At 48.0% G+C, this 27,717-nt stretch overlaps 6 protein-coding genes across 13 annotated transcripts; 2 read left to right on the top strand and 4 right to left on the bottom strand.

The window, feature by feature from the left end:
* The first annotated feature begins 1,113 nt into the window (after positions 1-1,113).
* LOC108052944 (protein a6) lies at positions 1,114-3,277 on the top strand. The gene is made up of 2 exons (XM_017135504.1): positions 1,114-1,438; positions 1,508-3,277. The coding sequence occupies exon 2, from the start codon at positions 1,510-1,512 to the stop codon at positions 2,725-2,727; it is 1,218 nt and encodes a 405-aa protein (XP_016990993.1). The 5' UTR covers positions 1,114-1,438; positions 1,508-1,509; the 3' UTR covers positions 2,728-3,277.
* LOC108052945 (alpha-ketoglutarate-dependent dioxygenase alkB homolog 7, mitochondrial) lies at positions 3,006-4,771 on the bottom strand. Its single transcript, XM_017135505.1, has 3 exons — positions 4,374-4,771; positions 4,149-4,316; positions 3,006-4,089 (listed from the first exon to the last, which is right to left on the bottom strand). Exons 1-3 carry the CDS (start codon positions 4,605-4,607, stop codon positions 3,841-3,843), a joined length of 651 nt encoding a protein of 216 aa, XP_016990994.1. The 5' UTR covers positions 4,608-4,771; the 3' UTR covers positions 3,006-3,840.
* Positions 4,772-4,942: 171 nt separating this feature from the next.
* LOC108052937 (coiled-coil domain-containing protein CG32809) lies at positions 4,943-24,283 on the top strand. Of its 8 annotated transcripts, none has more exons than XR_001769673.1 (18): positions 4,943-5,112; positions 6,044-6,197; positions 6,288-6,338; positions 6,419-6,561; positions 6,618-7,226; positions 11,864-11,954; positions 12,795-12,909; positions 12,975-13,079; positions 14,235-14,398; positions 14,650-14,715; positions 14,775-14,858; positions 15,227-15,289; positions 15,404-15,866; positions 15,923-16,105; positions 16,196-16,289; positions 17,515-17,558; positions 20,290-20,451; positions 20,517-20,629. XR_001769673.1 is itself a non-coding variant. In XM_017135495.1 (17 exons), exons 2-17 carry the CDS (start codon positions 6,092-6,094, stop codon positions 21,648-21,650), a joined length of 3,633 nt encoding a protein of 1,210 aa, XP_016990984.1. In that variant the 5' UTR covers positions 4,943-5,112; positions 6,044-6,091; the 3' UTR covers positions 21,651-24,283. The 8 variants fall into 8 exon arrangements, 6 of the variants coding, with proteins under 6 accessions (XP_016990984.1, XP_016990981.1, XP_016990982.1 ...); XR_001769672.1 differs by having other exon boundaries at positions 6,285-6,338; XM_017135495.1 differs by lacking the exon at positions 17,515-17,558 and having other exon boundaries at positions 20,517-24,283.
* LOC108052940 lies at positions 7,242-11,108 on the bottom strand. Its single transcript, XM_017135501.2, has 5 exons — positions 9,982-11,108; positions 8,804-8,897; positions 8,619-8,739; positions 8,276-8,497; positions 7,242-8,204 (listed from the first exon to the last, which is right to left on the bottom strand). The coding sequence occupies exons 1-5, from the start codon at positions 10,520-10,522 to the stop codon at positions 7,506-7,508; spliced, it is 1,677 nt and encodes a 558-aa protein (XP_016990990.1). The 5' UTR covers positions 10,523-11,108; the 3' UTR covers positions 7,242-7,505.
* LOC108052934 lies at positions 13,076-14,103 on the bottom strand. Its single transcript, XM_017135482.2, has 3 exons — positions 13,797-14,103; positions 13,528-13,717; positions 13,076-13,472 (listed from the first exon to the last, which is right to left on the bottom strand). The coding sequence occupies exons 1-3, from the start codon at positions 13,810-13,812 to the stop codon at positions 13,076-13,078; spliced, it is 603 nt and encodes a 200-aa protein (XP_016990971.2). The 5' UTR covers positions 13,813-14,103.
* Positions 24,284-24,376: 93 nt separating the features above from the next.
* LOC108052939 (protein halfway) lies at positions 24,377-27,666 on the bottom strand. The gene is made up of 4 exons (XM_017135500.2): positions 27,300-27,666; positions 25,709-26,577; positions 25,136-25,646; positions 24,377-25,074 (listed from the first exon to the last, which is right to left on the bottom strand). The coding sequence occupies exons 1-4, from the start codon at positions 27,342-27,344 to the stop codon at positions 24,682-24,684; spliced, it is 1,818 nt and encodes a 605-aa protein (XP_016990989.1). The 5' UTR covers positions 27,345-27,666; the 3' UTR covers positions 24,377-24,681.
* Positions 27,667-27,717: the final 51 nt, after the last annotated feature.

Genomic DNA, 27,717 nt, shown 5'->3' with positions numbered 1-27,717 from the left:
TCTAAAGACTTGTGATTCAATTCTCTAAAAATCTGCATTCAAAATTTTCCATTTAACGTTGATAAAATTTTGGACCCATTTTCATGTAAGTTATTTCTAATTTTTCGATGACTTGTTTAACGTTGACCCAAAATTGGTCTTCGTGAGTCTATAACTTTACCAAATTTAATCCGATCTTAAAGTGGCATACCTCTAAAGACTTGTGATTCAATTCTCTAAAAATCTGCATTCAAAATTTTCAATTTATCGTTGGTCAAATTTTTGACCCATTTTCATGTTAGTTATTTCTAATTTTCCGATTACTTGTTAAACGTTGACCCAAAATTGGTCTTCGAGAGTCTATAACTTTACCAAATTTAATCCGATCTTAAAGTGGCATACCTCTAAAGACTTGTGATTCAATTCTCTAAAAATCTGCATTCAAATTCGCCAATTTGTTGTTGATCCATTTTTTGACCCATTTCCATATTAGTTATTTCCAGTTCCTATTTTCCGATACATTTTCCGATTGTTCCTATGGCAGCAATAGGATATAATCGTCCGATCAGCGAGATATTTTACCATAACATAATTTTTTCAATAAATCCTAAAAAAATGTTTTGGAAAGTTTTATGTATGCATGCGTTCTATAGGACAGCGACCGAGCGGTCATCTTCATCGCTTATTGAAGGTGACTTTTTGCCAACTGACTCCGCACGGAGTTGGCGACTTTCTGATTGTTTCAGTACTCGTGCGGTAGTCGAATGAAAGCTGCCGACGGATGTGAGTGAAAGCTTTCCTGAAATAAAGCGCCTGCGCCTGTCAGTTGAGTGGATTTCGGAATTGTGGGTGGCGCCAAAATTAGCTTGAGTGGTTTCCGAACAGACACGTCGAGTTTCTGTGATTTCGTTGAATCCCGCACAGCCCCTTAAAATAAAAAATTTTACGCTTTTCGGCCGGTGAGTTCGTGAATACCTAGAGAGCCCTAGGAGAAGGCGTAATTTTCATATTTTCCTCTATAAAAAAATTGAAAGTGATTCAAACCGCGCGCCAAAATGGTAAAGTACCATTGGTGTGACCAGTTGTTGCTCACGAATATCGAAGGAAGCGCAATCGATATGTGACGTTTAGCGGAGCTGTTTTTCACATCGCTAGCCCAATTTTGGGGTCCCCAAAATAAACAAGGCAAGGAAAATACAACAAGAGCGCTAATTCAGAAACTGGCGCACTGAAAACCACCCGACTTGGCCTTGCTTGCTCCCGGCATGTCTTGCTGCGGGAGGCGCAGCGCCTAGATCGCGCAGCCGCCGCTGGAGCGCCCTGCCCGCCACGCATTATGCAAGTTGCAGCAACGGATCGGATCCAACTGTACCCGCCCAGCCGCCAGTGGAAGTGGAGGAGCCAGAAGAGGAGTCCCAGCCCAGCGCCCATGACCGTTGACCCACCCCCTACACAATCGGTGAGCAAACGGCAGATTGGTCGCCTCCGGCCGGCTGACCAAAACTAAGACTCATGGTACCTCTTGCAGTTATGAACCAGAGACATTCCGAACCATTTTATATATCGCCACGGCTGTTCGACAACAGGCGGCTCAGGCGGCGCCGCGGTCGGTGGATGGAACGCCTGCGAGAGCGCCAGCGGATCTGCTTGGCCCAGAAGCGCACCCAGACCCTGGCTTCCAAGACTGAGCGTTTGTCCCAGCAGCAGCGCTATGCGGCCGCCACCCTGCCCGCGGACGTGACAATAGACTTGCTATCAGATGAAGACGACGACGCTAGGGAAACGGCGGGACCGTCCACTGCCGCTAGCCACAATCGCGATCTGATTCCAGCCCCCGTCGCCAGGCAACGACGGCCTACAGAGCGTAGAAGACAGGCGAGAACCCCCTCCTACACCGTGATTGAGAGTATCCTAATACCAAGCGACGACGAGCACAACGACCAGGAAGCCAGCAGCATGGCCATAGCGCGCCCACAACTTTCCATGCGCTCGCCACCACCGCTCGCACCGCTCACCCTCTCGGAGAGCATGGAGGAAGTCACTGTTTCGCTGGTGCCACGCACCTCCACCACTGCCAACTGCCGGACACGAGTACCCGGCCACCTTAAGCCCTGCCGTGCGCCGAATCCGGCCACCAACGGGGTGGGAATGTCCGGAGGAGGGGGCGGCAACGATACAAGATGCTTTCTGGAGGTGGACGTGGGCGGTGGCATCTCAGCCACCCTGCCTGACGAGACCACCGTGCATACGGTCATCGCCAACCGCATCTACGAACTCTCGCTTAGCAAGCTACGGGAAGGCCTGGCCTCCAGTGGAGTGCCGGAGTACACGCACGACCTGCTGCCTGAACAGCTGCAGAAACTGTCGCCAGCATTGCGCGCCAAAGTGGCACCTCTGGTGGCGCCCTCTCCGCCTACGCCCATCTCCCTAAAACTGTCCAGCGACCTCAGCATATCACTGATCTCAGACGACGACGACTGCGAGAGCAGCGGCCCACATGCGAGTGGAGGCGGATTTGGCACCGAGCTGGTGCATCCTGTTGTGGTGGCAGCGGCGGAGGCCCACGCGGCCGCCAAGCTGCTCAAGCAGCAGCAGCCGCAGCTCTCGGTCGTGCAGCACCTGCAGTACGTTGGAGCGGGACTGGCGGCACCCGTGGCTTTGGCCGTCCCGGTAATGGGGCACGCGACTTCGTCCGCATCTGCGGTGGCTGTGCCGCTGCAACTTCCACAACGCCGGAAGCTGCGATGAGCCAACTAAGGACTGTACTCTGATCCTGATGCGCAGTCCGACCCGAACACACTTCGCCATGATATCATTCCCCGTGCAAATATGAACTTAGATTTAGCGATATCCCATCCGAGTTTCCCAGTTACCCTTACACTGTGCCGAGTGATTACTCGGCCGTTTTTCCTCCCATTATCTTTCCATATCACACGCTCTCCATCTCACTCTGTTTCGTTTCCCTTTTCTCTCCCTGTCTCTGTTTTTCTCATATTTTAAGCTTTAAAAGAAACGAGACGACAACGTACAAAAGAAAGTAGAAAAGCATCAAACCATATATTTGAGAAAAAAATAACATTTTTAACATTAATAGGGATTAGACAATTTGGAAGCGCGAGGTTAAGATGAACCCAATATTTATACCGTGCAGGTAGTTAGATTAAGTTATGCATTATGCACATTTGATTTAGTGGATCGTACTTGGGTGAATCTGAAGTGTGATTTGTCTCAGCCCGCAATCTGTATTACATTTAACTGATCACTGAATCGGAATAAACATTTATTGTATATACCTGTACATTCCTATCAACCAGACTTTTTTCACTAGGAACACTAATCATTCTAAAAACATAAGGAATGTGATGTGCTATGCTCCAAAAGTCCAATAAGCTTAAAAATATTATTTTAGTAATACGTAAGTATTGTTTTGCTGCCTACCAATTTAAACAACTCTTCTTTAACGAGGTATAAATATTACAATGTTTCTGCGACCAGAAATCTACTTTCTTCATAAAATAAGTTGTATTCTTTAATAGTTTTAAAAAGCACTGACTGTCTACGCTCTTTTTAAAGCTTTAAACACAAAATAAATAGTGTAGTCCCCGTCAATTAGCAGAGTCCCCTGGATCGTGTCCCAGTTTTTTGTGGATCCTGCCTAACCAATGCAACTGCTCCGGCTAATTTCGGTGTGCCTATTATGTACCCACCTTCCTCATCGGTTGATATTTGGCAGATTAGAAAAGGCAACGCCCACCGGTAAGGGCAAGCAGATCGGGATGATTACCAGTGTCTGTACAGTGACTCAATTTTTGGTCATCAGGATCAGTGCGATCCCCGTAACGTATACGCAAGGGTGTGTGTTCAAGGTTCCGTTCGACAAATTATGGAAATGCGTCGACTCCTTTTCACCGGGTACTCCCTGAACCGCGACTGTTCACCGACCAATATTTCGTGCGTAAACTCGTACCGCGCCAGATGGCTCATGATGTAAAGTGAGCGTCGCGGCAGGAGAACATCCGCGGAGTGGCCAACGGTATCTTTGGTGGCCCGCTTTAGTCGCATAACGCAGTCGCTGAGCAGGCTGATGCCCGCGATGGTGTGCCCGCAAAACTGTTGATAATAGGGATAATCGAATTTTGGAACACTTTCAATGGGCTGGTCCAACTCACCCGAGTGCTGTCTACGTGCGGTTTAACCATGCCAACCTCAGCCAGGTCCAGGACGTGGACGAAGGGCAACACATGACCGCCACAGGCCTCTCTGGAGACGCGGTCCAACACAGCACGACTGTGGGGTGTCCACTTCTTTCTCTCCACTTCGCGGTACCCATGGATCGCCTGAAAATGGCACAGATGGCACCACTGGAACCAGGTCAACTACATACATATACCCACATCATCCCAGTGACTTGACTCGTAAGGCAAGCGGCTGATGTGGGGCTCGATTTCCCGTATCAGGCGTTGTTCCTCTTTCTCCGTGACAAAATCACAGATCACACGCATGTTTGCTTGAAACTGTCGTCTTTCTAAACTAGACCACTGACCGGCAAACTCCACCAGACTCAAGCTGCGCCCCCTGACACCCACAAAATTGGCTCCCGGAGAAGCTAGTCGGCGTAGGACAAGCATGTGCGTCACGACACGCAGATTGCGTCACTAGCATTCAAAGGACTTCCGCCAATCGCCTATCGATTGGAGTCATTCGATTAACACAGCTGCTACCGTTGTGCCTTCTCGTAACGGTCAAGCAAGGACGTAGACTTGCCCGGCAGCAGGACACTGCTAGGACCAAAGGCCGGAACGTGCACCGTCGGAATGCAGGGATGCCAGGTCGCCAGGTGTCTTTGCTGGTCCGGGAACACTCGATTTCCAGCGAATGCCCACGCATGCGCCGGAACACCACGCAGTCCGCGCTCGGCTAGGGCGGAAACGCTTTCCGGTGTAGATATACCAGAAATATTTCTGCTCTTCAGCCGTATGCTGCGGCGGTGGCTGAGTGCAGAGAGCTGGGTGCAGAGTGTCGGTTTCGAGTACTGGTCGCAAATTGTGTCGAACGGATTTTAAAGAAGGTCGCTCCAGCTATGAGCTGTGGGGCATAGACCCGTTGTATTGTTAAACATTCCTGAATCGGCGAGTGCGTAATAGTTGCAGTTCCAGTTGCAGTCCCAAAAAAAGCCAGAAGCACCGCCGGCGGTGGCCCAGTGAACCGCCCACACACCCACATGTGCATAGGTACAGGCAAGATGAGATCCCCTGTGAAAACTCCCCGGAATGCATCCAAGTATCTGCACCGTGAACTTCTTTCCCCATCGCACTAGTCGATTCTGACAGAAATGGAGGCGTGCTGGAAAAAAACGCAATTGACCTCTTGGCACCGCACCTAAATCGAATCAAAAATTCCTTTGGAGCCCCGCAATTATGCCGATAGGAATGTGTGTACACACAGCACAGCCTCACAAACTCGTGTAGTGTGTGCACTGAAAAGTATACCTTGTTCCTCCGTGTGTACACATGTCTATTCCTGCCCCTTCCCTGGAGCTGTTGTTTGGGTACAACAGGCAAAGTGTCTACATGCATGTAGCGGGAAGGAGAGAGTGCGAAAAATTGCTGTACATGCCCACGCACATTCTGTTCCTTTTTTAAAAGCTCGTCATAAATGAAATCATAGATAAAATGTCACTACCCATTCGATATTGAAGTCGGGATATAGGGAATATTTTTGCATTTGGAAAAGTTAACTTTCCTTAGATTCTCTCATGTGGAGCGCTGTTGTCCAGATCCAGATCCAGTCACGCCTTCTGCTCAGTCCGCGCAGCAGAATTTGCGCACTCCCGTCGTCTCATGTGAAAGGTTCACCTCCACCACACCCTCTTGACGGTCCAAAGGTATGGGCGTGCAGTTGCGCCAGAGAACATATTCGAGCTGGTTTGCCTACACCACAGTTTAAGGATGCATGTGCAGGGTGTGAGCGGGTCAATGTGTTGTTGCCGGTGCCAAACGTAAACAAAGTCCATTGCAAACATTGCATTTTGACATTTTCCAATATCCTGGTGTCTTTTCCGCAGCTGGAACACAACTACTGAGCGCCACACACCTCAGAAGAAATCAGCAGGATGTTGATCCGGTGGAAGAGCAAAGACAAGAGCGCCTCCTCCAACCAGAGCGCCTGCGGCAGCAGCAGCTCCTCCTCGAAGAAGAAACGCAAGGGACGCGAGGGCGGTAAGTAGCCGCAAGCTAAGATAAGGGCTAGGTGGAGCAAGCCATTGGGTCAGGACAATGCCTAATTCGGTGGTGCCTCTGTTTCAGAAGAAGATTGGCAAAATGACGCCAAGTCGGGACGCCTTCCTCCAAATGAACAAGGTAAGTGCATCTGGCAGAGTTCCTGGTGAAACGTCCACTCATCCGGAACTCCTGCATATACATATATATCCTTAACCCAGTTGGCGAAGAGAGACGCAGAGCCATGCGACGCGACGATCCGCGTCGCCACACGCTCGGAGGCGATATATTGGTCTACGGCGGCTCTCAGCACCCTCACGCCCATCAGGTGGCGCCCCAGCAACAGCGCGCCATGGACTTGGAGGTAGGGACTTCAGTAGGAAACTCACACGAACAGTTTTTAATCCTACTCCCTTGCAGATGAGTACGCGCGCCCAAAAGAACAAAAAGAACCAGCCGATGAGGGGATATGCGCCCGTTAATCAGGGCCCACTGTTCGATGACGATCCGGGCATCATGTCAGAAGTAGAAACGGCTAGCACCGGATTCCGGAGGGGCGGCAAGCAGCGCTCCTCGCTCCCCGTAGTACGCACGCCATCCAAAACGCTGGAGCGGCCGCTGGGACTGGTCTTTCTACAGTACCGCTCGGAGACGAAGCGCGCCCTGCTGCCCAACGAGATCACATCGATCGACACGGTGCGCGCCCTGTTTGTGCGCTCGTTTCCGCGCCAGTTGACCATGTCGTACTTGGAGGGGCCCAACGTGAAGATCTACATCCACGACGCCAGTAAGGACATGTTCTACGAGCTGGAGGACGTGCGTTCGCATCTGCGAGAGATCCGCGACCGCTCTGTGCTTCGTCTCTTCGAGTCAACCGAGGTGGCGGCCCCGCCCCAGATCCTGCCCGGCGGGCCTGGCATCCCGCAGCCCCTGCCCCCGGCACAGGCTAACTGGGACCAGGATCAGAGCTATTTCAGCGAGCCGGAGTTCGACTCGGACTACAAGCATCAGCACATCCACAAATCAAAGGTGAGTGCCGGCTAGTTTGGCTAAAATAGTCCTTTATTTAGTATCACCGCGTAGTTGCTAGGGTGTGGGGCTCAAGGATGGGTGTCCATGAGCGAGTCAAGGATTGTTGGGGACCATGGCACCACTGTAAAGCGTTGACTCCCACATGGACATGGGGAAAGGTGGTTCGGGACAGAATATGCCAACTCCAAACGAATACTTACTCGTATGTATAAAAAAAATTCATTGATAAGATGTGGGACACTAGGATTATATCCGTTGTCCGTACTGGAAGTAGAACTAGAAGTTGCCGCATGGGCCCACGCTAAGGCCCTTGAGCGCGTTATTCATGTGCTCCCGCACATCCTTCCAGGCGAACACAATGGCGCCCTGAAAGGGCTCCGAGTGGCAACTGCTGCAGATGGCCATTACGGCCTTCACCTCCTCCTCGGCGGGCTCTCGGTCGTGCGTGCTGATCTCGTCCTCCAAACTCATTTTCATGGTCAGGTCCTGTTTGAACTGCATGCCACCAAAGTCGGCGAGGCCGTTGTAAATCTCGCTGGCGTCCGTTCCGGATCCGTCATCTACCACTGAACCGTTATCCAGGAGCACCAGTCCGCGCTTTTGCAGATTTTTTGCGTCGGCCTCACGCTTGAACTGAATGTGAGTCTCCGTTTCGTCGATGAACTGGACGTTCGCCGAGTTGCTCAGCATCTGAAAGCGGTTGCCTCCGCTAGGCTGCAGCTGGGCCTGGGCCGAACCGCTCGGCGGCAAGAGTCCTAGAAGCTGCTGGGCCACCAGCCGCGAGCCCGCGTTGATCTGTCCATTAACGAAATTTGTATTGATGGTAATGGCCTGCTGCGCGGGATCGCCAAGCCCACCGCCAGCGGGCAGGGCGGCTCCTGCTGCCGCTGGCGGCGGGTTGGCCAAGTTGATGCGCACTCGAGTCGGGATCTGACCACTGGCAAGCAGCGAGTGCATGGGCTGAGGACGGTTGATCTGGATGCAGATCAGGAGAAATGCAGGTTAGCTATATATCTATCTTTAACCGGAGAAGACTCCCAACTCACTGAGGGTGGGGCACGTGTGGTGCTGGAGACCTCCAGGCCCTCGTGATCGAAGTGGTGGACGTGGTGGTGCTTGTGATCACGGTGCGCTTTGCCGGCACTGAGTGCCACTCGGTAGACCTGAACCAGAGTCATCTCGAAGTGCAGGCCGTGACTCACCTCGCCGGTGACCGAACTGCCGCCGGAACGCAGCTTGCCGTTCGCTGGAATTTTATGACCCACCAACTGCATAGACAGGAAAGTAATTAAAGAGATTACAGCATCTGCCATTCGCACGCGTAAATTTAAAGCGCAAATATGGGATTTTGCAATTGAACGTAATTGGAGCTGAGTCTGCTCCACTTACCGAATTGTGGAAACCACGACCAATGCGTTCTGCCTTCAGCCATGCTTGCCACTCGCCCGTCTTGCCATTCCACGAGCTGCACATGTGATGCCACTGGCGCATTTTCAGCGGGTAGTTTAATCTTCGTCGGGGACGGTAAAGAGACCATTATTCAGCTGGATAGATTGACGGTTTAATCGACTTACCTGTACATTTGCTGACCTTTTATGGCCATCGAAAGGAAACTTGAATTCTGCGCATTTGCGACCCAGATTTGCACTTCGCGTTGTTCCTTTCCAGCTGTGAATGCATAAAAGTGGATCAAATTGGCTTTCATGCCATTAATGGCGAAACTAGTGAGATTTTGAAATCAAGCAGAGCAACATTCCCTACGCCGACACATCGGCAGAACGCTTTCCTAACCCTCATCCCACTTGATCCCATCCCATCTACTTGGGGCCAACCCAACTGAGTGGGGAGCCGTGGAGCTCGGTTATACAACCAGCGGCTGGGAGTGTGCACATGCGGCAAATCCTGTTAGGCTGCTGAGCATGTTGCGATATGCATATTCACATTTAAATGTGAATCACCGGCTGTGAGGAAAGCATTTCCTAGCGGCAGGCCGGGGAAAAATCCGGAAGCTCGAGTGCTGATCGCCGTCGCCGCGACTTCCCGCTACTTGAAGCTCTGGAATTAAGTCAAATGCAAAAGCCAGCTGATTCAGCTTAAGCTGCGCTCAGAGTGCGACGCCAACAATGCCGACAACATCCAACTGGAAACAGGTAAATTATCGCTTATGTAATGCGACCGCAACGACAGCTTCACAAGCACCAACAATTCAAGATAACAAAAACAACAACAGTTAAACATTTCCGAAAATCAAGACGATGAAAAACAAAGCGAATCTTAAAGGGTGCAGCCACCAGACCTAGTCAGTCAGCCGCCTCGACAATAGCACCAATCCTCCTCCCAAACGGAGCCAACATAGTGGTAAGCCAGCATCATCATTAGCACCATCATCGTGATCATCACCAACTTCGTTGAGCATCAAGCTGAGTGCGGGCAACTTGTCGCTTGGTCTGACTTGCGTCAGGAAGTGGGCTTCCTTTCACTTTCGTAGACAGGTGCGAGCGGCGGAGCGTGGCCACAGTTTTCATTGGCCACAGCGAAGGTCTCTTTCTGGCGCCGTGGCCCATCAAAAGATCGACGTCCGTTACCACTCGCCCTTCGCCCGTTGTCCGCTTATGCAACAGCGTTCGCCCGTTGAAAGTGGTCATTGTGGAGCCGTTGTCTCGAATGCCGCTGAAGCTAGTGCAAGTCACGGTAAGAGGCTAACCACCACCCAACCCGGTCGCGACCCACCCAAGCCCGCTCAGTCACTCACCCTCGTAGGTCAAAAGGACGTGGTCGCCACTGTGGTTGGTGAATCGCATCCAAAAGCAAAGTGTGAACTGGTCCAGCTCCGGTATCTGGTTGCCGTACTCTACCTGGCCGTCCTGGTTGAAAGCAAACTTCTTGACGCTGCAGCGATCGGAACCGTACAGCGGAGTCCGCGTGAAGGTCAGTGGCTCCTCGTCCTCGATACTGTAGGACTCATACTGGTCCTCCACATGATCTGCGAAGCTGATGGGGTGGACCACCGAGGCACTGGAGTCCCCTCCGCTTAAAATGACAGCTCGGCCCGGGAGCACCTCGTCCCCGACCGCTGCGGTCTCCTTTTCGTTGCCAAACTGCGAGAAGCTGGCGGACATTTCGTGGCTGCTGCTGGCAGTCCCCGGATGCGACTGCTTGAGGCTGTAGGAGGCGGTGCTGCCGCTGATCCCGGTGCTGCCGCCCAAACTAACGGCGATTGGCTTCCAGGCGAAGGAAACAGCCGCGTTTAGGAGCACGACCCTGAGCAGAGTTAGAGGAAGGCCCTGCGCCATTTTTATGATGTACCTTTATTTTGATCCCCGATTGAATTTGGATGTGTCTGGGAAGATTGACAATTGGCTCTTCCACGCGTCTGCAACGTCCGATTGCCGCGATGTCTCGCACTTCACTAATCATCCACGCATGCGCCATAGCCAAGTTGAGTTGCGCCGAAAACCTAGCCGCTGCCGTAACAATAACAACAGCAGCAGCTCTGCCCAACTGGCCGCTCGTCTGGCTCAGTTGTAACAAATTGTAAAAAAAACTGTTGTATTGAAACCGAAACTGGTTGAGGTTTGTCGGCTGCGCTGCTGTGGCAGTAGCAGGCAGTGAATGAGCAAAACACTTGCACTAGCTGCACTCCGGGGACCGCCGCCCATAGCCGGATGGTTCCATAATGCACCTTATGAGCAGTCGCTGTACTGGCAGAACCCAAATTGAGCCAAGCCTCACCACTAAACTAACCAGCTGGACAGAGCGATCTCCCACAATGACTCCAGTCAATAGACAGCAGAAGAACTCTTTTGCTTTACAACATCGACGAAATTAGCTAATTTGCCAAGGGAGTGGATCGAATTGATCGAGTGGTGGGTGGGTACAATGCCAATTATTAGGTATTGATCTTATCACGGCCATGAGCCCGTGTTATTGAGCCAATGTTGTTGCACAAAAAAATGTTATTTCGATTTTTATTCAATTCAATTAATCAAATAATAAATAAATAATAATAATTAAAGAAAAAGTTTGGTTGCTAAAAAAAAAAAAAATATATCAATTCTGACACATTATCATAACAGGTGTAAGAAACAGTACTTCACTATACTCCCAAATATTCATAAAAATACGAAATAAAGGATCAGAGATTAATTCCCACCGGGAAAACAAAGTTTCAAAACACAAACTTGATAAGAAAATTTCATTTGATTAAAACCGAGAATCAGTTAGACACCTCTCCGAATCAACTTGTTTGGTAGCTCGCTACCGAGCCTCGCAGCCATGATTATAAACTTACTGCGATTCTTTCAGCTCACCCGATTATTTCGCTTTCTAGTCCCAACCATACCTAACCTATGTAGGTATCAACTCGTCTTGTTGTATAAAAACAATAATTTTTCTCTTTGTGTGATGGCGAGTAAGTGTGTCTATGCGCACTTTTTGGAATAGGCGACGGACCGTCATTAAAGGGAGGAGAAATCAAATTGGACAGTTCGGACACTTGAACGAAGGCCAATTGGCAGTGTTAAGCGAAATACCTGTCCCTTGCCCTTGCCCCTGTCCCTGTCCCAGTTGCTGCTATGGGCCTGCGGCGGTTGATGAACTTATCCAACAGCGTTTATCCATCTATTATATTTCAGATTGGCAAACAGCCGGCACCCTACTACGTGGGATCGTCGCAGACCTTGCCCCGCGGCATGTACTCTTCAGAACGAAATAAGGTGTCGATGGGTGCGTAACGTAGTCGAACCGACTAATTGATTTCGTATTCTTTTGTTTCGTTCCTTTGAGTAGTGGACTCTTGCTTTGAGTTGACCGATCCTCCTCCACCTCCGTTTGGGTGATCCCTCCTGGCTCATTTGCCGCTCCCATCATTCCCGGGTCTCCAGAATTTTCCGGGCTTTTGTTGTGCCTTGTCTTGCTTTGTTTGGTTCAGTTCTCAGTCATGCGCATTCTCTGCTCGAGAGAAAGCCCAGTCTAAATATGATTCATGTTCCATCCATTAACCCAACACTCACATCCGAACACCAACTCTGTGTGTATCAAATCAAACCGAACCAAACCAATCTAAACAAAACCGAAAAAGGAGCGCCTGTGAAACCACTCAGATCACTCAATCCAAGGGGTAGCATGGAACCCCTGTTCCCCTACACCCCGGATCAATTATACAGCATTCCAGGTACACGAGAATTTGCCTTTCTATCCAATTATAGCTAAGATTGTACGACCGCTTCCATGTACTTACTTGTGCAATGTGAACAGTCGCTTACATTATACGCGCTTACTCGCATCTGATCATTCATTGGCTTGCGCTTGCTTTACGGAACCGCTAGAATATTAAATTCAAACTCAAATTTAATGCGATATTGACAGTTCACTATCCACACAAACGAATCGGAAAGCGTTATTTATTTTCATTTCGAATCATTCTTATGCGTTCCTTTATTGCGTTTCGTCACTCCAAAATTCAACTAACGAGTGTAATCTAGTACCGTCTGATAACCAAGTCCATAAACACTTACTACCTACCCATCCGAGTTGCACTGCTAACCGAGCCGGTTCCTTTTGTAGACGGCTACACCAGTTCTCCAGAGCGCGGCAGCCGCGGCAACTACGAGGAGCCGTACTACAGCCAGTACGGCACAAGGGGCACTGTCGTGGCCCCCATCATCGACGAGGAGCAGAGGTGAGTGCAGGGGGGCGGGGTGGATGGTTCTATGAGTAATATTTGCTAATCTGTGCCCACCACAGCGACGGAACCATGACCGAGGATCAGTACGCCTTGTACGGCATTAAGGTGGGACCGGGACTTAACCGCCTAGCGCACCGCGGCAATCAGATCTACGACCCCACTAGGTGAGCATGCTCCTCCTTCGATCCCTCGCAGCTTTCATGTAGAAGGCGTAGTCTTGCTGTAGCAGAATCCCCATAGGCGAAGCTGAGGGCAGATGCCCTGACCGTACGAAACTGCGCTTGCTGCGGCGGTATATCTTGATGCGCTTCACGCTCCCGTTGGATGAGGTGGTGGTGGCCGTAGCCACCGGGTGGAAGTAGGTGGTGCCCTTGCTCTTGATGGCCTGCACAATTAGGCAGAGCAGGTAGCCGCCAAACGAGAGAAAGGCCAAAGCTGTAATACTAATCTGAAACAGGGTTTGCAGCTTTGACGGCTTCTGCTCGACCCAAGGAGTCGCGGCCTGTGGATGCGTCGATTGCCAAGAACCACTAGAGCCAGTAGTATCGTGCTCACCCCTGAAACGGATAAGTTTTCACTGCAAGCCAGCACCTGGTCGAAAAAAGGGCTAACCGATCTGCAGCCATCAAGGCCATACGTTCTGGGAGCTGCGATCCCTCCACATCCGGACATTCCCTGGCTGGCGTTGGAGAACTGCCTGCGTCCTGGAACTCCATTCTCAGCACGGACTTCTTCAGCAACAGCAGCTCGTCCATTTGAAAGTTTGCCAGGCAGCGGGCGAACCGCGCTGGTGTGCTGGAAACTGTCGGAATTGTGTGCAAGTCGGATTCAGCATGTGTCCAGGGCCACTGGGTTTCCCAATCTAATGGAATCGTACATACCACTGCAGGTAGTCATGTTTTTGCAGCCAGCTCAGTGGTTCTTGCACTGCTCCAACTTGCGTTCGGTTGACGACTGCAAAAGCGGACTGGCATTGCGTGCCAACGCAGCTGTGGCTGATGCTGCTGAACGGAATGGAGGGTATACTGAACCAGTTCAAGAGCATCGGGGTCTGCAGCGGTAGAGTGTACTGGAGTAGCATCGCAGTTAGCATTCTTGCCTGTGCACTAGGTGTTCCGACCCGCGTTTCGACATCAGTTCCAATTCCGGTGTCTAAGCGTAAGCCCCAGCCAGTTGTATGATGCCTAGGCTGGGCTGCGCAATTGGAGCATTTCAGTGGCGGCGGATGTGTGGCCCAGTAAGCGCGGTGGAGCGACTCGAAAAAGCAAAACATTTGGAGACAAGTTTTATACTGATTTCTACTTTTTGCTTACTTGCAGGCCAGAAGACTTGCACCGCATTCGAGTGGAACACATGGAACGGCAGCTGGCCAACCTCACGGGATTGGTGCAGAAAGCCCTAGTTAACCAGAACCCCCAGATCGCTCCTCTGGCAGTGCCCACCCTGGATCCAAATTATCTGGTCGTACCAACGCAGATGCAAGGTATGTTTCTGAACCTTCTGAATTTCTGGGTTCGCTTCCGTATGTGTTGTTGTCTCGGCACTCACTTACCTTGGAGCACCTACGTTGGCCGCACCGTCTGACACTGCTTTGTAGAACTTACATTTTTGGAACATTTTAGTTGCTCGGACAAAGCTTGTTGTTAGATGCAAGTGTTCGGTTAATTAAGCCTTGCTGCTAGTTTGTCTTTTATCCTCTTATCTTATTTGTTCTCTCCTCCGCACGCTGCGCAGCCAACGGCTCCGGAGACGAACTGTACATTCGGGAGAAAGCTCCCAAGCTGGGCAAGAACTCCTGCCGTAAGTTTCGCACAGTCTCGCTTCCAAACGGCCATCACATGTATTGTCCTTGCTTGCAGAAAAATCGGTGTCCTTTGAGAAATCTGTGTCCTTTAGCGATGACATACAGGGAATACCAAAATCTCACAACCCTCTTCATACCGGTAATTATTTCACATCGGCCTTTTTACCTTAACACTCTAAATAAAATTCGACCAGAAATCCACAAGATCAGAATAAATTTATGAATAGATTGGAATAAATAAAAAATGTTAATTATCATAAACGATTATGTGTTTAATCATTATGTAGAAAACATTAACGACTTTAAATTTATTATACCCTAGTATAATAGTACTATAATATCAATCAAAAGTGTGGTAACTTCGTTCGAATTTCGTTCTGAGTCTGGGAAAGTGATGTGCCTGATTCGCTTTCTACACACAAGGCAAGCCAAGATCGTATAAAGGCATCCATTTCCCTTTCTCACCACTGCCACCCAATGCCTTCGATACGGGCATGGTTTTTACAGCTGACACGAAACCAACCAAGCCGGCAATCAAGTCGTCCACCCTACCACGCACTTCTTCACAAGGTAAGAACAGCAAAACCTGTTACGCATGCATCAACCACGTTTTCCCACCAAACGGCATTGCCTCGCTTTCCCACTACATATTCCTCCCCCTCCCTTCTCTGCCCACCACAACAGAGCGCGACCGCCTAAAGCCTCCTCCGCCGCCCAAGCCCATCGTTCTGGCTCAGACCACTCACCCCAGCTACCGGGCGGACATTGCACTGGCCCCCGAGGTGTACAACCACCTGCGCGGTCTGCAGAAGAAGGCGAAGGACCTGCGGATGGAGGTGCGCACCCTACGGCGCCTCTCCCAGGCCCAGGCGGTCGCCGTACGCGAGGACATCAAGGGCACTTTTATGCGCATTCGCGCCACGCTGCTGGCGAGCAGCGGCAGCTTCTGGGACCACCAGGGCGACCAGGACGCCACTCGAATTTCGCGCGAGGAGGAGCTCTACAAGCAGGAAGTCATCCGCCTGGAGAAGGACCTGAGTGACCTGGAGGGGTCCGTGGAGAACCTGCGGGGCGAGGTAATCAACCGGCGCACCCGCGTCAACATGACCGCTGTCGAGGACATGGCTTTGGTGCTGAGTCGGGCTAGGTAAGTGCTGAAGTTGACCAGTAGCCGACGAATGAAAGTAGCCTACTCCTTTTCAGCAAAACTGTCGCTGAACTGAAGCTTAAGTTCCCGGCCCTCTCAAACGGCCTCCGCTGCATCTTGTCCAACGAGATGGAGAAGGTGGTGCGAGAAGAAAAGTTCCTCAAAGAAGAGCCCGACCGCTTGGAGTCGGCGCTGCGCCGCTGCAAGAAGCTGACTGGCACATTAGTGACGCTCAAACGGTTTGTAGCCCCGTCGACCATCTGTGGCTGTCCATCACCAACTCCTCAGGTCCGTGCCGATGAGCTTATCCTCTCCTTTTGCTTCCACAGCTTAGCCAGTGTGCAGGAGCAACGGCTACCGCCCAACGAGCCAACTATTAGTGAGGAGCCACCGCGGTCCGCGGACATCTCGGCACCCGACAAGGTGAGTGCGAAGCACCCAAGGTTTAGGGTGAGACAGAGATCGTGCTGCTGCGACAGTTACACAGAGCTAGTTCAAATCCAAATCGAAGAAAGCGTTATGAGGCCCGGCCACAGCTCCATGTCCATATACTTATATACATATTATTCTGCTACATAACGTATCATGACTATCTATACATATGTATAAAAGTATTGTTTTCACTTTTTTTATCGCAGAGATTAGTTGCTTTTGTCCTACCATATATCGAGTTTGCTATGCTTTCATTTCGAATCCACCTCACCGGATCAGATCTGATCCTGTCTCTAGACTCGTAGCTTTCACCCGAATATCCGAACCTGCGATGTTTCCGAGCAAGCAATATCGCATAGGTGCTGCAAATTCCCGCCTTTCCAGCGGTCCTTCCGTCTTTCCTCTTTCGCTTATCCGGGAAAAGCGAATTTCTGGTTATATGAGGAGCAGAGTCGAATGAAGCTTATCCAACTCTTTACCTCGAGTTCTGGCGGTGATTTAACATTTAAATTGGGTACTGTGCTTAGTTTGAATACGAACCCTCTTAGTTGTATAAACATAAATAACCTTGATTACTTTACACTTATTCGTTTGTAGTCTTTGGTTTATCTTTTGTGCGATTATCTTATAAATAAGTTGCAATTGGCTGTTGTTACAAAAATAGTGTTTTGGTTCATCGCTCATTTCACACAAATTATTCAACCATTCAACTAATTCATTCAGAGAAAATAACCGTATCAAAATTTTATTACGTACAATTTGAATCGAATGGGATCGCGTGAAGTCCAATCAAACTGGCACAAGTTGAGATAGCGCCCCACTTAGCACCGCAAAACACCGTGAAGCTTCACCGATCCAGCCACCGACCCGGACCCCGCCCTTTTAGTCTTTGCCTTTGCCCTTGTCCCTTACCCATACTACTGGCCTCTGCCCCTTATCCCTCAAGCTGATTGTTCTGAGCTTGCTTTGTTGGGTCTTAGATATTTAAACACACAACTAACTACCAAATTCCACACGTACAATTACAGATACTTTTAAGGTATCCTGTTCCATCATCACATGCTAAGAACCAAAAAATGAAAACAATTAAACAGAACACAACAGTTAATTTATAAAGCTAACGTCTTATAAAATGAGGTTTACCTTCGTTTTCTCTCTTTCGCCTTTTCTCAAACATTTTGAATATCGTTTACAACAACAACTACAACCCACATAGTTTAACTGGCGATGGAGTTCAAACTTCAAAGAGGCAATTACTGAGTAATGACTGAAAATCAAAATATAAAAGAACATTACAAAAACAAACTCAAAAAATCTAAAACAAAACAAAATCTAATTAAAAAGCAAAAAAACCTTATCGAAAAAGAAGAAATCATAAAACTAAGTCAATTTTCTTTTTGCCAAACATAATTTGCTCTGCATTAAACATAATAGTTTATATTTTTATACTATTTACTACTGCTATAAACTTCTAACTAAACTAATACTCGTACTAAACTCGAAACCCATGTCAAACCTCATCAAAGCTGTCCATAAGCCACGAAAAAAACACTTCTAATAACCGCAACCCTTTTAACTAACCAAACAAATGCAACATATCCATGTTCGTATGTACATATGTATTAATAAAAGCCCATTTGAATGACTGTCATTTAAAACACCGTTCCACGGGTTACATCTCATCCCTGCTATATAAAATACCACATGCGATCCGGTTGCGCATTTATTTCAAACGCCAGTTCTCTCGCGTAACCACGTCTTCTAATCAGGAGCTTTTCCTGGACCGTCCTTTAACAACTTTCTGGGCGCAGTCATAAGCATTTCCTGAGTGGGTCAAAAATGTGGGAAAGAAACTTTGAATTCATTGATTTTTATTGATTTTTTTGTATTTGCTTTCCGATTGAAACAAATTTCGTGTGTTATGAATCACCCGTTTGTTATTTTTCAGACAGTTGAACCTGAGTCAGGGCAATATTAAAAAAATAAATAGCGTTAATTTTGAGAACTTTATCCGGTGGGATAGACATACATACATCCGGTAGCGCTAACAAAATACATCCGCACCTATAAGTGCAAGAAGGCTTATTTTCATTGATTTTGTTCCACTCCTACATCCTTCCTGTTTCCGTGCCACCCCCCTGTATCCGTTATCGTAAACGGAGTTTTGTTTTCAGTGTTCGCTGCTTTGCAAGTCTTCCGTTGGTGTTTGTTCTTTGTTCTACATGTTGTTCTGTCTTTGTCTCCTTCTACAAAATGTGTACATTACTCCTCGGTAAGCTCGCATCAAAAGTGATTCTTGGGATCTTATTCCGTTTAAATTTCCTTCAGATTATGTTCAGGCGCGGTCCGTGACTTGTCTTAGTACACCTACACACGTGAAAACCGGGGAACAAATTATTTGACCAATCTCTTGGTTGGAGATAATTAAGCAAACCAGGAATAAATTAAACACGCACATCCACAGAAACAGAAACGGATACAGTGGCCAATATACAGAGATGCAGAATTAAAGTTATAATACAGATTTTTAGTGAACGTTCCTGGTTTCATTTTATTAAGTGTTTCTATTTATTATAATCATACAGACACTTCCCGCTGAAAAAATAACTCACCAGTTAATCGCGTTCTACCCGAATCTTTTTTAACTTTTAATTGATATTTTGTAGTTGCGAACGACGCATATTTGTGTATATATACAAATATACAAATTAGAGAATATGTATGTATATGTACCCTTGTTTATGTACGTACACACCAGCCACTTCCCCCCAAGTCCCTTAAACCAAACACACCGATCCCCGAAATCATAATTACTCATAGTACCTAATAATTAATCTTAAGCAGACAATCGAAGGGCCAGTTGTATTGCAGTCAATAAAGAATGCAAACTGTCACCACTGTTCAGTCACTGTTCTCACTCATCGATTGTTGTCTTTGAAGTTTCAACAATATATCAACCCATCAGCCCCACATCAATCACATGCGTAACTCCGAAAGTGTGTTTCCCCATTATCATCAGATTTAATTACCAATTTAGTAATCAGAGCCTTTTATCTTGTCCGCTCTATACACATCAGAACAATCCCTGCTGGGAGCGAGATAATATTATACTTCAAGCTATAGTCATAAGAGAAGCTATCGTACTAGAGATTTAGTGCTGGTAAAGTCCTGCACCCGAGGGATGCGCGTGGTCTAAAGTTCATACATGGAAACTTAGATTAATACCTTATAGAAAGACGTTTGTCCCGACATTCAGAATACAAAAATCGGTGAAGACTTCCTTAAAATCCATGAATGCGTCTCAAATGGTTTTCGATTTTTTTTAGTTTAGAGTTTCTGTAGTACAAGAACCTCACCAACCCACCCATCTGGAATCTGCCGTCATCTGTCGCATCCGTATCTTCCCTTTTTCAAACGCCGCCTTTAAAGCTATTCGTTCTTTTTACCACATAATCGTACACATGCCTACCGTACTTTGCCTTAGATATATCGTTTATCATCATACCGTACCACCATTCCACCTTTGTAGACCGTTTACCTTTGCTTGCTGCCTGCTTGCTATGTTTGCTTAGCTCCTGTGAATATTCATTAGTTTTATGTGCTGTGACATATGGCGATCAATCATGTAATTTACTCGTAAGCTCATATATGTGTTCGTACGTGTTTGATACAAACTTTGCTGCAAGTCGGCTTTTTTTTTCACAGCATGATCCTTTGCAACTGCACCTTTTTTCGATCGCCAAGGCGGTTGGTTTGTTTAAGCTATCTATATATTTTGCTGGGTTACTTGCGTATTAGATGTTTATGTGTAATAATCAAATAACTTGCGAGCATATACGTATGTCCCGTTTGAGTACCTTATTACCGAATGTATAAATGTGAGATGTTATCCGACTATTAACTATATATATATATATCATGTATCTTGGCTTCGCCTCGCGGGAGCTGCATTAGAACTTGTGTTTTACCGACAAATTGTGTGTTCTTGTAGCCAATCGCAACACCCAGGATGGGGTCGTTCGCTCTCAGCGGGGGACTCGCACCCGAAAACGCACTCGATGCTCTGCTAGATGAGCTCAAGACATTCTCCAAGCCCATTGCCCAACAACAGCAGCAGCAGCAACAACAGCAGCCACACCAGCAACTATACGAGGTAAGTGTGCACACCCGGCCCGCCATCCCCAGCCGAACTCAAGGGGTCCAAGTCTTCTCCTGCAGATTCGGCCCGAAGATTCGGCATCCGATGAGAGCGCACAGGCCGCAGTACAAAGCACCGTCACCACGCAAATATCGCAGGCCCGTCTGTACACGGAGGCGAGCGTCAACATGCAGCAGGCGATCACCGGCAGCATGGTCATCGCTGTCGCCTCGGGCAGCGTGCCAGCTCAAGCCCTGCGCGGCGTGCTAACCCACCAGCACTCACAGTCGCAGCAGTCCTATCAGTCTCAGTCTCAGCCTCAGCCTCAGCCGCAGCTGATGGTGCACACCAACATGGGCAGCCTGCGTCGCCTGCACTCTTACCCCAGCGAGTCGGACTCCGAGCTGCCTGGGCCGCCGACTGGTTCGCGGGCCAGCGAGATGGTCCTGGCCAACGGTGGCGGCAGCAGCAGCAAGCCTCCCGTGCCCGAGCGAAACGCTGAACTGATCACCAAGGTGGGCCACAAGCGCATACCGCCACCTCCGCCGCCACGCACCAGCTCACGTAGTCCACTGGCCAGTCCAACCAGCCCAAACATGCCACAGAACCTAGCTGCCGCAGCCACAACCACAGCCACAATCAATGTCAATGTCAACGTCAATTCGAATGAAAATACCACTGGAAACAGCGTGATGGCTGACCCCGTCGTGGCTAGCGGCGACACCTCCAGTGGGGACAACTCGAGCGGCAACGAGTCGGGCAACGACCACGTCCAGCGTCAGGTGGCCCTCGAGATGCGCCACCAGGAGCTGCTCAAGAAGCAGAAGCTGCTGCAGGAGCAGTACCAACGCCTGCAGCAGATGAGCAAGCTTCCGTCGGTGGACGTTCCGCAGACACAAGACATGGCCGGTGGCAGCAACACGCTTCGCAAGCTGGGTAGCGAGACCAACATCCAGCAGAAGATTGCAGCATTAAGTCTAGCTTGTGAGGCTAGTGGAGCCGCAGCTGCGGCGGCGGCGGCTGCTGCGGCTACCAATGGTGTGTTGGTCAGTGATGCTACGAGCGGTGCGGTCGGCGGCGCGCTGGGTGGTGGTGCAGCTGCAGGGGCGGCTGGTGCGGGCGCTGCTGCTGTTCACTCGAATCTGAATTTGAACTCCCAACACCAGACAGCCCCGACAACCACCAAACAGCTGTACGAGACCGAGATACTCTAACACAACTGGAAATTGGCGTGGAACGAAGCTAAAATTGACATTTAATTGGAGCGGTCAGGCATCTGACATTAAAATGAAAGCTTAGGCAAGTCTAGCCGAAGTCCTTTATCACCACCCCTATTATTAGCGTGAATTACGACTTCGATAAGGAAAAAACGTTAAAACTTACAGCCCCTGGTCGCTCCCACCCAGACATTATCAACGCTGACAAAACCGTACAGAACCGATATGAATGTATATTTACAACGAGTACCATTTCGTGTGTCCGGGTGGGCAGAGGATCACAACATACTTGTATTTACTATCATATATTTGTCGTACATAAATGTGTATTTGCACAACTCCAGCATCCGATGTTCGTTAGGTGTTGTCTCTAAAAACGCAATGCAAATGATCGGAAACAAAATGAAAACAATTATAGAATCGAATCACAAATCAAAAACCGTTCATATGTGTAACACGTAATCACCATTTGTGCACACCCATAACAAGTGGGCATCGCCCCATAAAGCAGATGAATGTATTTATGTATTCGCTAACATTGATGTACTTGTTGCATGTTGTATTTTTGTTGTTGTTTCAATGAAGTTGCACATAGGTCAAGAGCAGGAGGGGAAGCGATTAAAGCCCACAAATATTGCACAACACTACGACGTAGTCGAAGATTGAGAAGACTACACAATGTTTCCCAGCACGAACACCCCCAGCACTAAGGCTCGATGTATCCATCTGAGTAGATGTGTCAATGCCCAAGCAGCACCCCTAGTCCAAGGTCTAGGACCCAGGACCTGGCAACTCCACAGCCACACGTAGAACAAACATTTCTCAGCATAGCCAAGCACAACGACACTAGGAACACGAACCGATTTACGATTAACTATTATGCATATGTACAGATCTACGTATATGCTGAAAATATGTCATAGATTTGTATTATTACCTTGGTATGGGACGTGAGACTGATAGTTCTATATATGTAGCTCACAATATATACATATACAATATGAAATGCGAAAACAAAGATATTGTACTTATTTTTGTTAAAAAGGTGATTAGCTAATTGTATTCCCCCACAAAAACACACAAGCATTCCCTCCTACTCGAAGGAGAGGCTCGTTATTCTTAATAGAAATTTCGGACAGTGTTCGAGACTTTTCGGACTACCGAAGGCAGTATTACCTACACGGAGCACCTATCAAATGGGTAAACGAAATGCGATTGCGCGGCTACGTGCATGCATATTTAGCCATATGCATTTAACGCTACATACGACATCGAAAGATGGGCGGCTAGGAACGCCCCCCCAAAACCATATCCATGGGTAGGTCACGGGCATTGCCTAAAGGCTCAGCGACATACGGACTCGGACGGATAGACAAAGCTCCCCGGGAACGTAATGGGTTTATTTTCCTCCCAACCCATTTCGATCGTGATGAGGCGTCCGGGAATTTCGTAGTCAAGAGCTCTTGACTGCATTTGTTTTTAGCAAATCCAAAGTTATCCGAAAATCGTACACCAGCATCCCTACCATGTAAGCATGTACATATATTCCGATGTTTGGAAGAAATAATGAAATAATGTGGATAGACAACTTGCACACCAATGCACAGATATAGATTTGTTAATTTTACTGCTCGGCCAGCATTACACTTGAGTATTAATGGTTAATTTACTTTTAAATTTAAATTAACACACGAACTTAAACAATTAAACACAAAAACTCATTCCTTAAATTGTTCAAGTCTCGAAGTCTGAATGGGGACTAAAGTTCAGTTCGCTGATCCTGATCGATGTGGGAACGAAGCGAACGTTGAGCGTTTTAACTTAAGATCTAACACCACACCACACATAAAAAGTTACAATAAACATTTTGGAGTATATGTATCTCTGCTACTCATATATGTATAAATGCAGAGTTCTATTATATGCATATCCAATAGCTTAAATACAACCACAGAAGGTCACCTTCTCAAGGCTTCTGCTGATCGTAATTTATAGCCTAACACGGTTAGCCGTATTATTTATAAGGAGGCCCAGTTTTAATGCCCAAGAGTCCTGGCCGGTGCAATAGACTTGAATTTAAGACTAAAATTCGAAACACTTAAACCCCTAGGTGCGCGCTCAATACATAACATATACACAGAAACAAATATTTAATATTAAGTTAGTAGATTTGTATTATTTATTTAGTGCCATTCGACGTATATGTACAACATATATTTACATGCTAATTCACGCAACGAATACACATTTAAATAAACATATTACATGCAAACGATGATAACAATGCGAACTCAAGATATTTAAGTATAAAGATAAATAAGCAGACGTGTCGAAATCAATGGCACCCTACAAATAATTATATTCCTTACATGGCATACCACACTCACACTTTTCACAGACACATTCAGACGCACACGTCCCACTCTCCTACACCTACACAGATATTTAGTATCGCTAACAGGTGGATACGATCCAAAATCCCTGCCCGACTGGGAGAAGGGAGTTGTAAAATGCAAAACTCTTAATGAAGCTGCATTAAAAGAGTTAAAAGTGCATATTTTTTTCTTAATAATAATTACTCTATTTAAATTACAACAATCCACAACAATAAATATCATTCGTAAAATGAACTCTTAACATGACTTTTTCTAATGGTTTAAACGTTCCCTGCTGTTTTTACTTACATCTGCTAAATAATGGCCCTAATCGATATGCTGTGATTGTTCTGATCAACGTTACTCTGTTTATATTTCCAGATGCTGCCACTTCATTTCAGCAAGTACAAGTACATGCATACAGTTCTTAATGCTAGTAGACTGTAAACAACAAAATCTTTCGCATTTATATGTAAAAGGCACAAATTTTGCAGACGGATATATAAATCACGTATCAAAATACGTCCTGTCATGTGATGAGTCACAGTCAAAGTTATTTAAGTTGCCGAATTAAAACTTAGACTCTTTTTGTCTGTTTGCCAACTCAACTTCCTTTTTATCTGAATATATCCCCGCCTCGACAAGTTTGTACTCTACGATTCGCATAGCCAGTCACAAGGCAATTTGGGCATTTTGCTAGCTGGCCATGGCAAATAGCCAGCTGTCTTAAAAACCCAATAGTCGTAGGACACCTTCGCAATTAGAGCCAGCAGCAGGATGACCTCGGCGGCAATTAAATAATAGATGTAGTCGGTCCAGTCGGGAGGTGATTGACACAGCTTGGTCTCCTGCAGTTCAATGACACTCAGGGGAATGTTGCGACACCGTATGTCCATATAGTCGGGTATATCCGAGCTGCGCTCTTTCAGCCAGTTTTGCAGCGTCTTGGCCGAATTGCAGTCGCACTGGAGCTTGTTGCCCGCCAGGTAGATACGACGACCCAGACCCGAATCCATCAGGGCATTGTTAAGGAAATACTCGGGAATCTATATTTGGCGGCACTCTTCATTTTTGTGTTCCGCTCAGAAATGGGTTCTGCGCACTCACCTTGCTTAGCGAATTGTTCCGCATGTAGATGCGTTGGAAGGTTTCGATGAACTTGGTGCCCTCGAACTCAAGGATGGAGGATATCTGGTTGTTGTCGGCCACGAATCGGTTGATGTTGTGGTAGGTAGGATTTGTTTGGAAGTAATCGCCCAGTCTGGTTATCTTATTGTTCGTGATATTAAGCATAAATGTGTTGTCTGGCAGCCTTTGCGGTAGTTCCACCAGGCCAAGGTTGGAGCAGTCGACATGGCACTGGGGCTTTGACTGGTTATCCTGTATGATCATTATGTTCTCCAGGGTGCACTTGCAGTTACCGTAGTTCGGAATTACCGGGCAATTTGTCAGACACCGCTTTCTGTTCTCCAGCTGCTCCACGGACACTTTGTCTGTGGACTGGAACCAGGTGCGGGTGGCGTTGTACTGGCAGTAGGAGTGCTCGGGGTTCAGAAAGTTGATAGATTCGTTGTATATGATTTCGTTGAGTGGGGTACACAACATACGCATGTTGCCACTGAAAGCAGTCGTTGGGTTAAGCTGTTTTCTCATTGTCTTTATATTAGCCATCGGCCTCACCTGATGTCCAGCGTAATGTTTTTGTTCTGGTTCCGGTGGGGCACCAGTGAAAGATTATTGTGCGACATGCCGAAGAACTCCAGATGCGGGACGTCCTTGACCGCCCGCGAATGGATCTCCGAAATGTTGTTGTTCGATATGTTTAGGCACTTGAGGGCCGAGTGTCGCGGAAAGGCGTTTACCAGGCGCGTAATATTTCCGTCTGTGACGGCGAGCGACTGCAGTGATCGGAAAATGGGGTTGGACAGGTCCACGTCCTTCACAGTCATGTTGCGCACGTGCAGGTTGGTCCACTTCGATATGTTGCTGCAGCTCGAGATCATCGTTACCTGCGATATGTTGCAGCAGTACCACGAGTTGGTCCTAACCGGGTGCTCCCTGCACTGACAATTATTGCCCTGCGCCCCTGCGTTTTGGGATTGGGAATCCGACTGCGGCATTGAAGCGGTCTGGCCATCGGGCGATTCGGCTCGTCCGTCGAAGGAGTTGCCACACAGCTGCTCTTCGGCATGGAAGCAGTGCTTCAGATACTTCGGCTGTTCAGGTGCAGCCGGCGGAAGAGTGGCGGCCGAAGTGGTCGAGGTGGAGGAGGACGTGGACTCAACTGTTGTTACGACGGCTGGCGCCTGAGTGGTTTCTGTCACAGCTCCTGAATTGGATGTAACCGCCATGGCTATTTCAGCTAAGGTCACATTATCGGGTGTCAAGGTACGAGCCGGTTTGGATGTCCATTGCTCACCTTCCTCCAGCTCGCCTTCCTCCATGGTATGCGTCAATGAGGAGGATTGCTCGCTGAGTGGAGGGTCCTGTGATGTTTCTGGCCGCGCGCATGCGCCTGCTAAAAGAAGCAGTATAAGCAGCCACGAGCCCTGTAACGACAATCAAATGGCACATTAGTGGGAACTGAGTAGGGTAAAGTACAAAGTCAGATGTTGGACATATGCAAATATTTGCCAGACGCGTTTATTTGCTATTCGAATTAGCCTCGGCAGCCCGACAAGGGCTTGGCGCGTCCTCTGGTCGCCGCAATTAGGGTAAGTGAGGCGCACCCTGCAATTGCTGGGCCCACTTTGTTTGGCACCCTGCGGCTTAGCTTATGATGACACCGCTCCGCTAATTCGGCAATTAATTAACGAATCGTATCGGCCGTATGTGATAAAAGGCCAATAAAAAGATTAATTGTGTTAGGAAGCTATTGTGGGTGGGCAATTTGGCAGTTTCGTTGGTTGATGTTGGTGGAACTTAAAGGTATGGCTTCTCAGTAAACATATGAGGTTTTAAATGTATGTCAACAGCTAGCTAACTCTATAAACAGCTACAAAAAAGTATACTCTTAAACAGTGGCTGGCGAAAACTAAGATAACAAGGGTGTTTTCCAAATTCCAACAACATTCTTATTATCCGTTATATCCTTTAAATAGCATTCGTCTACCGAAAGGATTCTGATGATAATTGACACAGTTTTAAGTATTCAATAAGAACAAGAATAGTATAATTAACCGAACACTACTACGCACTCCACCCACTGATATAATAGATACGCAGGAATTAGTAATGTACATGAATGCAATATCTGTCTGCCCCCACTCACACTGAACTGCATGCGCGTTCGACTTTGGTGGGTGTAGGCGAACATCGCCTCCGGAATACAATTCCGCTGGACTTCCGGGTACGGCTGCTGGCTAGTTTACTCCTAGATGAGGTTGCAGAGGAAGCAACTGGACATCCGAGGAATCACTTTTCCGTGCCCACAACTTAAATGATTTGCGCACATCCCACTCCCAGCACATACATAGGAGTTGTCTGTCGGCGGATTCACGGGCTTGGTCGTCCTCCCAAGTGATCTCCCACCAATGTGTAAAATATTTAAAACACTAAATAAATGTGTACAAAATGTACTCAATTTGTTAAAGTATGAAATGAACAAAAAAAAGGGAACTGTTAGGCGTAGCAGAGGACTGTTAAATGGCTGGCCTCCGCGACCTATCGATTCATCGATACAACAACTT

Source organism: Drosophila rhopaloa, unplaced genomic scaffold (genome assembly GCF_018152115.1).
Source record: "Drosophila rhopaloa isolate 14029-0021.01 unplaced genomic scaffold, ASM1815211v1 contig_3, whole genome shotgun sequence".
Taxonomy (NCBI): Eukaryota; Metazoa; Arthropoda; class Insecta; order Diptera; family Drosophilidae; genus Drosophila; species Drosophila rhopaloa.
The sequence above is the reverse complement of the archived record's forward strand: the minus strand, read 5'-3'. Positions and strand labels throughout refer to the sequence as shown.

Excerpts from the sequence above, each read along its gene's own strand:
- LOC108052939 (XM_017135500.2), bottom strand. The coding sequence starts at position 27,344 with ATGTTCGCCTACACCCACCAAAGTCGAACGCGCATGCAGTTCAGT. Across the intron at positions 26,578-27,299 it reads GAACGCGCATGCAGTTCAGT|GGCTCGTGGCTGCTTATACT; the intron begins GTGAGTGGGGGC and ends TTGTCGTTACAG. Across the intron at positions 25,075-25,135 it reads GGAACAATTCGCTAAGCAAG|ATTCCCGAGTATTTCCTTAA; the intron begins GTGAGTGCGCAG and ends CGCCAAATATAG.
- LOC108052944 (XM_017135504.1), top strand. The coding sequence starts at position 1,510 with ATGAACCAGAGACATTCCGAACCATTTTATATATCGCCACGGCTGTTC.
- LOC108052940 (XM_017135501.2), bottom strand. The coding sequence starts at position 10,522 with ATGGCGCAGGGCCTTCCTCTAACTCTGCTCAGGGTCGTGCTCCTAAAC. Across the intron at positions 8,740-8,803 it reads AAAGGTCAGCAAATGTACAG|ATTAAACTACCCGCTGAAAA; the intron begins GTAAGTCGATTA and ends TCCCCGACGAAG. Across the intron at positions 8,498-8,618 it reads GTCGTGGTTTCCACAATTCG|TTGGTGGGTCATAAAATTCC; the intron begins GTAAGTGGAGCA and ends CTGTCTATGCAG.
- LOC108052934 (XM_017135482.2), bottom strand. Across the intron at positions 13,473-13,527 it reads GCCTTGATGGCTGCAGATCG|GGGTGAGCACGATACTACTG; the intron begins GTTAGCCCTTTT and ends TATCCGTTTCAG.
- LOC108052945 (XM_017135505.1), bottom strand. The coding sequence starts at position 4,607 with ATGCTTGTCCTACGCCGACTAGCTTCTCCGGGAGCCAATTTTGTGGGT. Across the intron at positions 4,317-4,373 it reads AGTCAAGTCACTGGGATGAT|GCGATCCATGGGTACCGCGA; the intron begins GTGGGTATATGT and ends TGCCATTTTCAG. Across the intron at positions 4,090-4,148 it reads CGCACGTAGACAGCACTCGG|TTTTGCGGGCACACCATCGC; the intron begins GTGAGTTGGACC and ends TATTATCAACAG.
- LOC108052937 (XM_017135492.1), top strand. The coding sequence starts at position 6,092 with ATGTTGATCCGGTGGAAGAGCAAAGACAAGAGCGCCTCCTCCAACCAG. Across the intron at positions 16,106-16,195 it reads ACATTAGTGACGCTCAAACG|CTTAGCCAGTGTGCAGGAGC; the intron begins GTTTGTAGCCCC and ends TTGCTTCCACAG. Across the intron at positions 16,290-20,289 it reads ACATCTCGGCACCCGACAAG|CCAATCGCAACACCCAGGAT; the intron begins GTGAGTGCGAAG and ends GTGTTCTTGTAG.